We start from the raw sequence: 16195 nt of genomic DNA, 5'->3' as shown, positions 1-16195 counted from the left end.
TCCTGTTAATTGCAGATTCCTTTTGTACCTCTCAGATCCAGCGCACTTTCGTTCTCGTGTTCAGATGAAAGTGTATTATCTTAATGCATCTACCTGACCTGGTCCATCCTAAGTATGTGACTGAAGAACACAGTCCATGATTCCAGAATGAGATTTTCACTCTGCAGCAGAGTGTGTGCTGATATGAAACTTCCTGGCAGATTAAAACTGTGTGCCGGACCGAGACTCGAACTCGGGACCTTTGCCTTTTGCCGGCAAGTGCTCTACCATCTGAGCTACCCAAGCACGACTCACGCCCCGTCCTCGCAGCTTTACTTCTGCCAGTACCACGTCTCCTACCTTCCAACTTTCACAGGAGAGCTTCTGTAAAGTTTGGATGGTAGGAGACGAGGTACTGGCAGAAGTAAAGCTGTGAGGATGGGGCGGGAGTCGTGCTTGGGTAGCTAAGATGGTAGAGCACTTGCCCGCGAAAGGCAAAGGTCCCGAGTTCGAGTCTCAGTCCGACACAGTTTTAAGCTGCCAGGAAGTTTCATTACAGTCCATGATGTCCTAACACCATTTGAAGTTCCTGTCTGGGTATACAATTCTTGGTTTGCTCACCTTTTATATGTTGACAATCTCCCTTTCTTCAAAGTCTTATTACCTTCCTGGAAATCGTCCATTCTGCAAGTTAAGCCTTCTAAGTAATCATATCCGTACAGAGTGCAGAATTTCTACCGAGTACAGGGCTTCAGGGACAGCGTTTGTCTGGTATTGTCTTAATTTTGCACTGAGTGAAAGGTTCTTCTTACTGTAAATGTTGATAGAGAGTTTGTATGCTACATTCATCTTGTATAATAGTCCTTCCAGAGGTTCTTTTTTGTCAGACCAATTACTGCCCATTCTCCTAGGTATTTAAATGTTTCAACCTTCTGAAATTATCCTTTATCTGCTTTCACTGGTCTGTACAGTGATGACTTGTTGCTACCATAAACCTGTCCTCTCAGGAAAATATAATTTCCTGGAAATCTTGGGTAGTTCTGAAAGATTCAAGGAATTTTAAGAGACCCTGGGGGGTTTGAACTAGTCATAGGCAAGAAGTAATGTTCTAAATCACTTTGTTATAAATTTCTCTCGGATTCTGCTCCAGAAACAGTCAGTTATGGAGTCACATAAGGAAAATTGAAGATGTGTATTGAACTGTTGTAATTTTGTCACGGCCTTTGGGATACCTGCCCGTATCAGTATCTTCAGTATTGTTTGTGGGTTGTTGGGGTTTAGGTCCATTTCCCATCGCACAATTGTGTGAGCGGCTGAGAGTAATGTACATCAGCCAATTTGTCACATAGCTGTGAATTCATCATTCACACAAAAAGAATGGTTGGTTTTTTAAGAAAACGAATTTTATTTGAAGACACATGCTTTCAGTGCAAAGTATTACTTTACCTTCATTCTTAGAGGGTGAGTTCATCTCACCAGTCATCATAATACAAATAGTGTCCGGTTTCAAACATGATGCATCATTGCTATCAGAGTCTTTTGAAATTACATTCTAACAGTTCAAAGTGTGTGCCTGTAAGGATTTTGATATGCTGTTGTGAATTGTGAATTTGTTCCCGGCATAATGAGAACTCGACGATATTTTGGGAATGTATCTGATCATTGTTTTCTACTGAACACAGCATTTCATCTGGCCACTTGCCACATCCATGAAGATATCTGGAAGGTGGTCAGATGAAATATTGAGCTCAGTAGAAAACGATGACCAATGTGTTGTCAAAACAATGTTGAGTACTCTTGCGGTTATCGCATGATGACACAGCAATACACAGGGTAGTGACAATGATGGTAATGAAGCTGCTTACATTTTAATTAACAGCTCTGTCCTATGACAGTTAACTAATAATTTTTGTGACATCTTTTTTTTCGTACGCTCATCAAAACAAGTTTTGCATCATCCTGGTTGCCAAAACTCCTGAAGATAGATGTTGACTGTGGATATTGTATCACAGACACAGCCCCTTTGACTGTTCAGAGATGTCACTAAACCCACCCAAAGATGTAAACAACCTCGCATGAGCTGCGCCTATTAGATGCAGAAGTTCCGACAGCCAATCAGTTCCAGTCATTCCACCAGGAAGGAGGTACATGGCTCGTGTTGTCTGACATTCAACCATGCCTAGACGGTCGATACTGCAGTTCGCCCGTGTCCGCATTGTTACTTTGTGCCAGGAAGGGCTCTCAACAAGGGAAGTATCCAGGTGTCTCGGAGAGAGCCAAAGCGATGTCGTTCAGACACAGAGGAGATACGGAGAGACAGGAACTGTCGATGGCATGCCTCGCTCATGCTGTCCAAGAGCTACTACTGCAGTGGATGCCTGCTACCTACGGATTATGGCTCAGAGGAACCCTGACAGCTGTGCCACCATGTTGAATAATGCGTTTTGTGCAGCCACAGGATGTTGTGTTATGACTCGAACTGTGTCCAATAGGTTGCATGATGTGCAGCTTCTCTCCTGGCATCCACGGTGAGGTCCATTTTGGAACCACGACACTGTGCAGCGTGGTATAGATGGGCTCAGCAACATGGCGAATGGACTGCTCAGGATTGGCATCACGTTCTCTTCACCAATAAGTGTCACATATGCCTTCAACCAGACAATTGTTGGAGACGTGTTTGGAGGCAACCCAGTCAGGCTGAACACCTTGGACACACTGTCCAGTGAGTGCAGCAAGGTGGAGGTTACCTGCTGTTTTGGGGTGGCATTATGTGGAGCCGACGTATGCTGCTGGTGGTCATGGATGGTGCCGTAACGGATGTACAATACGAGAATGCCATCCTCCGACCGATAGTGCAACCATTGGCATATTGGTGAGGCATTCGTCTTCAAGGATGACGATTTTTGCTCCCATCATGCACATCTTGTGAATGACTTCCTTTAGGATACGACGTCAATCGACTAGTGTGTCCAGCATGTTCTCCAGACATGAAACCTATCGAACATGCCCGGGATTGACTGAAAAGGGCTATTTATGGATGACGTGACCCACCAATCGCTCTGAGGGATCTACGCCGAATCACCATTGAAGAGTGGGACAATGTGGACCAACAGTGCCTTGATGAACTTGTGGACAGTATGCCACGATGAATACAGGCATGCATCTATGCAAGAGGACGTGCTACTGGGTATTAGAGGTACTGGTGTGTGCAGCAATCTGGACCACCACCTCTGAAGGTCTCGCTGTTTGGTGGTACAACATGCAATGTGTGGTTTTCATGAGCAATAAAAAGGGTGGAAATGTTGTTTATGTTGATCTCTATTCCAATTTTCTGTACAGGTTGTGGAACTCTTGGAACCGAAGTGAAGCAAAACCTTTTTTGATGTGTGTATTTGGCGTCATCACCCTGAGGTACAAAAGTCAGCCTACATTGCACGTACAGCGTAAGATATATGTAATAATTAATGTGAACAGCCATCTGATGATGTATCATTCTGTCCAAAACTAGTACCAGAGATATTTGTTACAAATAAATGGCATTATTAACAGTGGCTTGTTTCTCTTTTTGCTTCATTATAGTAATTAACCAGTAAAGAGGTGATTCCCAGGAGCAATGAAGGCTAGCTCATGACTCACAGAACTGTTGATAAAACTGTAAATCCTAGCTGAACTTTGAATAACCACTAGTAAGTGACAACTCAAGTCAAGTAAACTTGGTCTCACATACAACAAAAATGGGTTTAGGGAAATTTGGAATTTCAGGCTGGGTAAACCTGGAAATCGTAGCAAAGCATTTCGATAAAATGAAGTTGCCACCCTCGTTTAGGAGCTGTGTTGATGATCGGTATATACCATTTGCCTTCATAGAGCTCTGTGAACCTACTTTAGGCTGCATGTCTCTGGAGCTGAGTGGATTGATTTGTGCCCTCTTCTAATTACTTTTTAAAAAACTGACGTGACATTTTGCCACAGAATGTGCTGCATGAAAAATGATGGCAACAGCGTCTGCAGTACACTGTCAGGGAAGTGACGGTGTCATTTCCGTAGCTTTTGGTTCCGCCCTCTGCACTGTACTCATTTATTGCTGAAATGAATCGAAGTTTCTCACTTTCAGGTCCTCCCCACTCCTGCTGAAACCGTACAAGTCCAAGAAGCAGCAGCAGCAGCAGCAGCAGCCGAATGCACAGGAGGACGCCGCGCAGAGGCAGCCGTTGCTGGCGCAGAAGAAGTCCACGCCGCAGCCCGCAGCCGCCACACACGATGCCAAAAGGAAAGTCCACCCCACCTCAAATGCTCCACTGGTGAGTTGGAACGCCACAGCAGTGCTTTCTGTGGCTGTTCTCTGTACAGTCCCACCATCCTCTTCACATCTTTAGAAGTCTGTTGCCTTTCTTTTTCCTCCCATCCTTCCTTCATTTCAACCACTCTATTGACTACACTATAAGGTGTACAACTTTGCTTTCGCCGTTTGCCCTCAGGTGGCGACAACGGTAAGTCGTGGTCGAAAGAAACAGTTCGCAGATGCCAGGCATTTAGCTTGGACCTTGGTCAACATAACCTCATTCAAAAATTAGCCAATTTGTGTCTGCATCATAAAGTTGTTCTCGATTGAAAATGTCAGTTTAGGAGCCTAATTCCCGTCATTTGCAGGAGGTGTTACTGTTTTGTTTCAATATGACGAAACCAGCGGCTGAGTTTCATCAGATGTTCTCAAGTACGTATGGTGAGGACACTATTAGTGAAAATACATGTTGTGAGTGGTTTCAACGCTTCAAGAATGGTTATTTTAACCTCGTAGACTGGCATTGTCGTGGAAGGGAGAGTTTTCGATGATGCAGAATTGCAGACATTGCTGAGTGAAGATTTGCATCAAACTTTAGAAGAATTCGTACGATTAGTGGGAATGACACAGCAAGCCATTTCAAAACGTCTCAAGGCTATGGACACAATTCAGAAAGAAGGAACTTGAGTCATGTTTGAGCTGAAACCAAGAGACGTTGACCGGCGTTTGTGTGTTTGTGAACATTAGCTTGAGAGGCAAAAATGGAAGGGATTTCTGCATCGCATTGTGACCGGGGATGAAAAATGGGTTCATTACGATAACCCTAAATGCAAAAAATCATGGGGATATCCCGGCCACGAATCCACGTCGACGCCCAAACCGAATATTCACGGCTCCAAGATTGTGCTCTGCATTTGGTGGGACCAGCTCGGCGTCGTGTACTATGAGGTGTTAAAACCAAGTGAAACAATCACAGGTGCTCGTTATCAAATGCAATTAATGCATTTGAGCAGAGCATTAAAAGACAAATGGCTACAATACAGCGAGAGGAACGATAAAGTGATTTTGCAGCACGACAACGCTCGACCTCACACTGCAAAAGAGGTCAAAATGTACTTGGGAACGTTAAAATGGGAAGTCCTACCTCACCTGCTGTATTCTCCAGACATTGCTCCCTCTGATTATCACCTGTTTAGATCAATGGCGCATGGCCTGGCTGACCAACACTTCCGATCTCGTGAAGAAATCACAAATTGGATCGATTTGTGGATCGCTTCAAAAGATGAACAATTTTTTCGATGCAGGATTCGTACGCTGCCCGAAAGATGGGAGACAGTAGTGACCAGCGATGCAAAATACTTTGAATGATACACGTGTAAGAAGCAAAGTTGTACACCTTGTATAATTTTCACAAATTACGATCTACAAAAACTGGAGTACAGAAATAGATATCAATGGCATGAAGAGTTGTGGATAAGGAGAGGTGTACCACAAGGCTGTCCTTTCTCTCTCTCTCTCTCTCTCTCTCTCTCTCTCTCTCTCTCTCTCTTGTTATTTATTTAACATTTTTGCATGAAGTGTAGTGCAAAGAATTAAATGCAGCACCAAAGGCATCAAAATTAATGATAAAAATGCATTGTATTTTATTTACTCATTAACAGTAGTATTTGCAGGTTGTGGAAAGTACATGAACTATATATTTAAAAAATTGTCTCAATTTTGCCTTGGACAGCCACAAAATGAAAAATAAACACCATCAAGACTAAAGCAATGTTGACAGATAAATCAAACAGACAAATAAGGGCAAACAGTAATATAGGAAATAAAATGATAATGCAAGTAAATGGATTTTGGCACTTGGGAAGTGCAGTAACAAATGACAACAGTAGTGTAATGGATATTAAAAGAAGAATTGCAGACTAAACAAGCATTCAGAAATGAGAGTAATTTGTCACCAAACAAACAATTAATGTAGAAAGACCAAAGAAATTCTTAGACATTTATTTGGAGCATTTTAAGATAAGATTGTAGAGGGTGGACTGTAGGGAAACAAGAAAAGAAAGAGATTATATGCAATAGAGGTGTGGATGCGAGGAAGGGCCACAAAAACACCCTGGAGTAAAAGGAAAGCTGATGATTAAAAGAAATTTATAGAGAAAGGAGATTGATTAATACGATACAGATAACAAAACAAACCCATAATGTTCAAATACATCATTGCTGGACAGTCATGTCAATTAAACATCTAGGCGTAATGTTGCAAAAGCGATATGAAATGGAAGGAGCATGTTAGGATTGTAGTAGGGGAGGTGAATTGTCAACTTTGTTCATTGGGAGAACTTTAAGAAAGTGTGGTTCATCTGCAATGTATTCTTGTACTGTAATGTATTCGAGTACTGCATGAGTGCTTGGGATACCTGCTATGCCAGGTTAAAGAAAGACATTGAAGCAATTCAGAGGTGTGCTGCTGTATTGGTTACCAGTAGTTTTGAACACCACGCAAGTGTTACAGAGGTGCTTGGTGAACTGAAATGGGGATTCCTGGAGGGAACGTGTTGTGTTTTTCAAGGAACATTATTGGGAAAATTTAGAGAACCAGCATCTGAAGCTGACCCCAGAATGATTCTATTGCTGCCATTATATACACTGAAGAGCCAAAGAAACTGGTAACTGGTACACCTGATTAATATCATGTAGGGCCCCTTCGAGCATGCAAGAGTGTTCCTGGAGCCACTCTGTAGCAATTTTGGATGTGTGAGGTGTCCCATTGTCCTGCTGGAATTGCCGAAGTCCATCGGAAAGCACAATGGACATGAATGAATGCAAGTGATCAGACAGGATGCTTATGTACGAGGGTAATCCCAAAAGTAAGGTCTCCTATTTTTTTATAAGTACATAGACCAGTTTATTTCTACAATGGTTTACATCAGTTTACAGCTAGAACATTTAGCTATTTGTCGACATAATCACCATTTCTGTCAATGCATTTTTGTAGACGCTGTGGCAGTTTATGTATGCCCACGTCATACCAGCTTGCCGCCATGCTGTTCAGAAAGTTATGAACCTCTTCTTTCACCTCGTCGTTGGAGCTGAATCACTGGGACCACAGTTAACACTGACAAGTACTGTGAGACTTTGAAAAATCTCAAATGGGCAATTGAGAACCGGAGAAGAGGAATGTTGAGCGGAGGCTGTACACATTCTCCATGACAACACTCGCTCACACGTCGCTCGGCAAACCGTTGCTCTGCTGCAACAGTTTCAGTGGAACACGATCACCCACCCACCCTATAATCCTGGCTTGGTGCCCATTGACTATCGCCTGTTCCCTATGTCAAAACAACATTTGGCCACAAAGCGATTCATCTCTGACGACGAGGTGGAAGAAGAGGGTCATAACTTTCTGAACAGCATGGCAGCGATCTGGTATCACATGGGCATACAAAAACTGCCACAGCGTCTACAAAAAGCATTGACAGAAATAATGATTATATAAAAAAATAGCTAAATGTTCAAGCTGTAAACTGATATAAACCATTGTAGAAATAAACAGGTCTATGAACCTATAAACAACAGGAGACCTTACTTTTGGGATTACCCTCGTATGTGCCACTTGTCAGAGTCATATCAAGATGTATCAGGGGTCCCATATCACTCCAACTGCCCATGCCCCACACCAGTACAGAGCCTCCACCAGCTTGAACAGTCCCCTGCTGACACGCAGGCTCCATAGATTCGTGAGGTTGTCTCCATAGCAGTGCATGTCCATGCACTCGATACAATTTGTAACAAGACTCGTCCAACCAGGCAACATGTTTCCAGCCATCAACAGTCCAATGTCAGTGTTGACGAGCCCAGGCGAGGCGTAAAGCTGTGTGTTGTGCAGTTATTGAGGGCACACGAGTGGGCCTTTGGCTCCGAAAGCCCATATCGATGATGTTTTGCTGAATGATTCACACATTGACACTTGTTGATGGCCCAGCCCTGAAATCTGCAGCAATTCGTGGAAGGATTGCATTTCTGTCACACTGAACAATTCTCTTCAGTTGTCGTTGGTTCCATTCTTGCAAGATCTTTTTACAGTTGCAGTGATGTCACAGATTTGATGTTTTACTGGATTCCTGATATTCACGGTCCACTTGTGAAATGGTCGTACGGGAAAGTCCGCACTTCGTCACTACCTCGGAGATGCCGTATCCCATTCCTCGTGCACCGACTATAACACCACGGTCAAACTCACTAAAATCTTGATAACCTGCCTTTGTAGCAGAAGGAACGATCTAACAATTGCGCCAGACACTTGTTGTCTTATATAGTCACTGCTGGCCACAGTGCCGTATTCTGCCTTTTAACATATCTCTGTATTTGAATATGCTTGCCTGTACCGGTTTCTTTGAAGCTTCAGTGTATTTGACGTAAGGATCATAAAGATAAGGTAAGAGATATTAGGGCTGGTATGGAGCATATATACAGTTATTTTTCTCTCACTCTATTTGTGATTGGAACTGGAAAGTGCGTGACTTGTAGTGGTAAAAGGTACTCACTTTCACACACCTTACGGTAGCTTGCAGAGTATGTACATAGCTGCGGATAAACTAAATTAATTGGGCACCTAATTCTACATAACAGCTTCCTAAGGAACAATTCAGATTCGAAGGTTCTGGGGAAAAAATAAAGAGATACACTCAGAAGATGCATATTACAAAAGTGTTATCAGTGGAACGAACTGCAGGAACTGCAACTGCACGGTACAGATAGCGAGGGACGGATGAAGATGGCTGCAGCAACAAGGTGTTGCTTTAGCGTCTGACGATGACGATGATGACTGACACTTAAACAATAACCTTGCAAATATTTATGTGAAGGAGTTGATGGTGATTAGCAGAACTGTAGGACAGATGTTGTCATTGTTGTTGAGGTCTTGAGTCCGAAGACTGGTTTGACGCAGCTCTCCACGTTCCTCTACCCCGTGCAGTCCTGTTCCCCTCTGCCTAATTACTTCTGCCTACAACCACATGAATCTGCTCACTGTAATCAGCCTGTGGTGTCCTCTACAATTTTTACTGCCCACACTTTCCTCTCTTACAAAACTGACAATGTCTCAATGCCTCAGGATGTGTCCTATCAACCGATCAGATATGTGACGGACCCAAACAGTGTACCCATCAGACATCTTTTATTGTGTAACTTACATGCAGTTACCATTGTTAGCAAATTGGTTATCATCAAGCATGGACGTGCATCGTTTTTCTTTCTGTTCTTGGCACTCTGCTGTATTGCTGACATACAGAACAGCTATACTAAATCAATACTTAAATATACTGGGTGATCAAAAAGTCAGTATAAATTTGAAAACTTAATAAACCACGGAATAATATAGATAGAGAGGGAAAAATTGGGAGGGTCCCTCAAATACTGTCCTGAAATGAGATCCATCCTTCATGAAATCCTCCCCAGTCCACCAAGAGTGTCTTTCCGCTGCCCACCAAACCTTCGTAACATCTCGGTTCATCCCTATGAAATACCCAAACCACCTTCCCTACCCTCTGGCTCCTACCCTTGTAACCGCCCCCGGTGTAAAACCTGTCCCGTGCACCCTCCCACCACCACCTACTCCAGTCCTGTAACCCGGAAGGTGTACACGATCAAAGGCAGAGCCACGTGTGAAAGCACCCACGTGATTTACCAACTGACCTGCCTACACTGTGAAGCCTTCTATGTGGGAATGACCAGCAACAAACTGTCCATTCACATGAATGGACAAAGGCAGACAGTGTTTGTTGGTAATGAGGATCATCCCGTGGCTAAACATGCCTTGGTGCACGGCTAGCACATCTTGGCACAGTGTTACACTGTCCGGGTTATATGGATACTTCCCACTAACACCAACCTGTCAGAACTCCGGAGATGGGAACTTGCCCTCCAGTATATCCTCTCTTCCTGTTACCCACCAGGCCTCAACCTTCGGTAATTTCAAGTTGCCGCCGCTCATACCTCACCTGTCATTCAACAACATCTTTGCCTCTGTACTTCCGCATCGACTGACATCTCTGCCCAAACTCTTTGCCTTTACAAATGTCTGCTTGTGTCTGTATATGTGCGGATGGATGTGTGTGTGTGTGTGTGTGTGTGTGTGTGTGTGTGTAAGAGAGAGAGAGAGAGAGAGAGAGAGAGAGAGAGAGAGAGGGAGAGAGTGTGTGTATAGTGTATACCTGTCCTTTTTCCCCCCTAAAAGGTAAGTCTTTCCGCTCCCGGGATTGGAATGCCTCCTTACCCTCTCCCTTAAAACCCACATCCTTCCATCTTTCCCTCTCCTTCCTTCTTTCCTGATGATGCAACCGTGGGTTGCGAAAGCTTGAAATTTGTGTGTGTGTTTGTGTTTGTTATTGTCTCTATCAACGTACCAACGCTTTCGTTTCGTAAGTTACAGAATCTTTGTTTTTAGATATAAAGAAAATATTTTTATATACCAATTTATAGCTAAATGTTCCAAGTATGTTCACAAAAAATTTCATTCTTCTCCTGCAGAAAGTAAAAAAAAATAGAGATGACAGTGCAAAACTTTTTGAACGCCCTTTGTAATTATGACATCAGTGTGCCACTTTCGCACAACTACAACAATGGCTACGAGAAACTGGTTCAGTCGTAACTGGGAGTGATGGCTGTGGTGCTCCAGAGGTGTGCAACAATGCTTGTGGACTGTGTGTGTGAAAGCATGTGTCATATATGAACATTGTGTAATGAACAGCAGGGTCACTACATGGAGCGGCACCTCTGAAACACAAAGGTCAGAGCTTACTGTCTCCATTGTGCGTGAACTGTGAAGTGCAAGATTTGAAAAAGAAGCAAATCTTCAATGTTACCTTACACTAGGTGGTGGAATTCTGGGACGGAAGACAAATGGAATATTCCAGAATTTTTAAACACGAACAGCTGCTAGCATGAGTTTCTTAGAAGTAGATACCTTAGAGGTTGAGAAGCAACTCAAATCGCTTGATACGGGCAAGTCTTCAGGACCAGATTGTATACCAATTAGGTCCCTTTCAGATTATGCTGATACAATAGCTCCCTACTTAGCAATCATATACAACCGCTCGCTCACCGATAGATCTGTACCTACAGATTGGAAAATTGCGCAGGTCGCACCAGCGTTTAAGAAGGGTAGTAGGAGTAATCCATCGAACTACAGACCTATATTATTGACGTCGGTTTGCAGTAGGGTTTTGGAGCATATAATGTATTCAAACATTACGAATCACCTCGAAGGGAATGATCTATTGATACGTAATCAGTACGGTTTCAGAAAACATCGTTCTTGTGCAACGCAGCTAGCTCTTTATTCGCACGAAGTAATGGCCGCTATCGACAGGGGATCTCAGGTTGATTCCGTATTTCTAGATTTCCGGAAAGCTTTTGACACCATTCCTCACAAGCGACTTCTAATCGAGCTGCGGGCCTGTGGGGTATCGTCTCAGTTGTGCGACTGGATTCGTGATTTCCTGTCAGGAAGGTCGCAGTTAGTAGTAATAGACGGCAAATCATCGAGTAAAACTGAAGTGATATCGGGTGTTCCCCAGGGAAGCGTCCTGGGACCTCTGCTGTTCCTGATCTATATAAATGACCTGGGTGACAATATGAGCAGTTCTCTTAGGTTGTTCGCAGATGATGCTGTAATTTACCGCCTAGTAAGGTCATCCGAAGACCAGTATCAGTTGCAAAGCGATTTAGAAAAGATTGCTGTATGGTGTGGCAGGTGGCAGTTGACGCTAAATGACAAAAAGTGTGAGGTGACCCACACGAGTTCCAAAAGAAATCAGTTGGAATTCGATTACTTGATAAATAGTACAATTCTCAAGGCAGTCATTTCAACCAAGTACCTGGGTGTTAAAATTACGAACAACTTCAGTTGGAAAGACCACATAGATAATATTGTGGGGAAGGCGAGCCAAAGGTTGCGTTTCATTGGCAGGACACTTCGAAGAAGCAACAAGTCCACTAAAGAGACAGCTTACACTACACTCGTTCGTCCTCTGTTAGAATATTGCTGCGCGGTGTGGGATCCTTACCAGGTGGGATTGACGGAGGACATCGAAAGGGTGCAAAAAATGGCAGCTCGTTTTGTATTATCAATAGGGAAGAGATTGTGGCAGATATGATACGCGAGTTGGGACGGAAGTCATTAAAGCAAAGACGTTTTTCGTCACAGCGAGATCTATTTATGAAATTTCAGTCACCAACTTTCTCTTCCGAATGCGAAAATATTTTTGTTGAGCCCAACCTACATAGGTAGGAATGATCATCAAAATAAAATAAGAGAAATCAGAGCTCGAACAGAAAGGTTTAGGTGTTCGTTTTCCTTGCGTGCTGTTCGGGAGTGGAATGGTAGAGAGAGAGTATGGTTCGATGAACCCTCTGCCAAGCACTTAAATGTGAATTACATAGTAATCATGTAGATGTAGATGTAGAATGAAAAGTTTATTTAGTAACCCACTTTTAAAACCTCTGGAAGCCTTTATTTATTTATTTATTTATTTACATAGTTTATGCCCACATTGGAGCAACAACAGAGTCTACAATAATTAAGTTTAAGTCTTAGCAGTCAGCAATTTCTTCGTTTCCCAAAACTTCTTCATTCGCTCTGATCTGGCTGCTCGTTCTTCTGGAGATATGATATACTTCTTCCCTTCTGATGGTTTGAATGCCAGCCGTGTGTATTTGTTCTTCAGAAGTATTTTCTCTTCTCTTTGTTGAATTTGGTGTGTGATGATGTTCAGTTCATCCAGATCACTTTGTACTTCTTCAAACCAGATGTTTTTGGTTTTACTGTTCCAGAAGTAGTCAAAAAGCTGCTTCAGGATTCTAGTATTTGGTAGGCGAGATATGTGGCCGAAAAATACAATCCTTCTTTTCTGCATTGTATCAATAATGGATTCACTTACTTTACGCACTTCTGAATTGGGCAAAAGTCTCCACTGCCCATTAACTTGACGTTTCTTACTGATGATTGTTCAGAGTATTCTTCTATCAACTTTCTGCAATTTGTCAGTCATTGCTTGAGTATTTAGTCTGAATAGTGTTTCACTTGCATACGTTGCTTCCAGTTGAACGACGGAGGAGTAATGTCGAAATTTAGCATTTATTGAGAGAGATTGTTTTTGTAGGTTGGCCACGTGGTTCTCTGCGCTTGCTGAAGTTTTAATGTTCTACTATCTATTGATGCTCTTTCATTAACATTCCAGGTAATAATCTCACCAAGATATTTAAGCTTTTTTACTACCTTAATTTTTTGATCATTATGGAGTATGATATGGAATGTGTCAACTTTGGAAGCTGGGCATCGTTTCTGTTTTCTCAAACGAAATTTGCAATCCGACCTTTGCCGCTAATCGTTCTAGTTGTTCTATCTGAACCTTTGCTTCATCAATATTGTTTGCCAACAGCACCAAATCGTCTGCGAATGCAAGGCAGTTAAGTCGAATCTTTCTTCCAATCTTAACAGACGTTGGGGATATCTTGTTCCATTCACGCATGATTTTCTCCAGCACACAATTGAACAATAATGGAGACTTGTCGAAGGCCAGTATGAATCTCAAAAGGTTTAGAGAATTCATTTCTGAACCTTACTCTAGCTTTAGTATTTCGAAGGGTGACTGCAACGAGGTTAAAAGTTTCTGATGTAAACCAAATTCTTTAAAAATTGACAGTAGAGATTACCAATGGGTCCTATCGTAGGCTTTTTAAAATCGACAAACCTGATCACTAGTTTCTTATCCCTGACCCTTTGATGTTTCATTATCCATTTGAGACTAATAATTTGATCAGGACAGCTTCCTCCTGGATGAAAGCCTCCTTGATATTCGCCTAGTTCACCATCAAGCTGTTCGTGAATTCTGAAATACAGAACCTTGGAAAAAATTTTATAAGTAATATCCAGCAGGGATGTACCCCTATAATTATTTGGATCCAGTCTATCTCCTTTGTGTCTATTGGAAGGATTATTGCAACATTCCATTCCTATGGTAACTTCTCTGCTTTTAATAGGAATTGTGAAACGCCATGTACGAGGGTGGTCCCATAAGTCCCTGACCTGACTGAGAGATGGCAGTCGTTGTTGAGAAATATCTCTGGATTAGAAAGTATACGATCTATGAAGCATATGTTTCAAGTCTGAAGATGCACATTGATTAGTATTTGTTTGGCAGCCATCAGTAGTGAATGTTGTGAGTGAACTTGTGAAAATGGAGAATATTGATCATCGTTATATGATACAATATTTTTTTTTGAAAGGCCTCAGCGTAACCAATATTAAAGCTGAGCTAGATTCTGCTTTGGGAGAGTAAAATATTGAGTAAATATTGAGTAAAATATTGAGTAGCTTAGTTTAAATGAGGCTGTGCGAGCTGCCGAGACGAGCATCGCAGTGGTCGACCAAATGAGGTGACGGCTCCAGAAATGGTGAAGAAAATCCACAAAGCGGTACTGGATGATCACCGACTGAAAGGGCATGAGCTAGCAGACATAGTAGGCATTTCAAAAAGTGTGGTACATCGCATATTATCTGAAAATTTGAACATGACAAAACTGTGTGCAAGGTTTGTGCCGCGTTTGCTAACACTCGAGCAAAAACAATGTCATGAAGATGTTTGAATTGAGTCTTTAGCAAAGTTTTGCAGCAACAAAGCAGATTTTTTTTTTGTGTCATTTCATAACCGTGGATGAAACATGCGTCAACCACATCACCCCTGAGACAAAAGAACAACCAGATAAATGGACACAAATTGGAGAACCGACTCCAAAGAAGCCGAAGACCGTATCATCTGCAGGCAAGGTCATGGTGTTGGTTTTTTGGGATGCCCATGGGATAATTTTCATTGACTACCTTGAAAAATGAAAAACTATCAAAGGCAAATATTATGGAAACTTACGGCAACATTTCGGCGAAGAAATCAAGGGAGAACAGCTGCATTTGGCCAAGCCAAGAAGAAAGTGTTGCTTTTCAGAACATTGCACCAGCCCACAAGTCAGTTATTGTAATGGCCAAATTTAATGAATTAAAGTTTGAATTGCTACCACATGCACCCTATTCACCAGATTTAGCTTTGTCAGATTATTGAGATATCTTAGCATGTCTTTTTTTAATTTCAAAATGGTACTTGCTTAAAAAACACACCTCGTACATTATACCAAGGCTCAGTTGATTATACTCTTCTTTGTTGTCATAAGTGTCTGCTTTTATGGCGTGTTTATCATGCCTGATTGTTGTATGGTCACAAAGTCAACTTCATGTCAGGAAAATATAACATGAATTAAATGATACGACAAATGAAGAGGCTGATACCAAACAGAACAATGTGTCATACCCCTAAGAACATTATAACCTGCAAACATATTATTGCTCCTTCATAAAATACACAAAATGAATTAACTGATCCAGCAATGAAGAGACTGATACCAAATGGAACAATGTAACATATCCTTGAAAACATTACAACATGCAAACTTTTAATGTAAAACAGTGAGAACTGCTGGTAGGAATATGAACAATGTAAGGAAAAGCCAGATTGCTACTTACCATGAGGAAGACAGGTTAATTCGCAGACAGGTAAAACTAAAAGACACTTACGCTCCAAGCTACCAGAGATTGTGGTCATGTCTGTGTGAAGGGTGCTTGCTTGTGTGTGTGTTTGGGGGGGGGGGGGGGGGTGTGGTGCTTTTCTTTTTCTCATGAAGACTGTGGCCAAAGCTAATGTGTAACTGTCTTTTAATGTGCCTGTCTGCAACTTACCCTGTTTTCTTCACAGTAAGTACCAATCTACCTTTTCCTTACATTGTTAAATTGTAACATATTATTATTCTATCATGTCATATAGAAAATTAATTACTTTTGTAAACAAATTTACCAGTGAGGTGACTTTTATTGCAAATACATTAGTA

General features: G+C 42.1%; 1 protein-coding gene across 1 annotated transcript in view; it reads left to right on the top strand.

Annotated features, from left to right (window-relative positions):
• LOC124553492 (protein PRRC2A-like) overlaps positions 1–16195 on the top strand; it is a 1723518-nt gene that overhangs the window by 75860 nt on the left and 1631463 nt on the right. Inside the window, exon 9 of the mRNA XM_047127347.1 lies at positions 4094–4280. Coding sequence (XP_046983303.1) covers positions 4094–4280 — 187 coding nt within the window. The remainder of the gene's footprint in view (positions 1–4093; positions 4281–16195) is intronic.

The sequence above is a fragment of the Schistocerca americana genome, chromosome 11 (assembly GCF_021461395.2).
Source record: "Schistocerca americana isolate TAMUIC-IGC-003095 chromosome 11, iqSchAmer2.1, whole genome shotgun sequence".
In the NCBI taxonomy this organism is placed as follows: Eukaryota; Metazoa; Arthropoda; class Insecta; order Orthoptera; family Acrididae; genus Schistocerca; species Schistocerca americana.
This window is presented reverse-complemented; position numbering and strand designations above follow the sequence as displayed.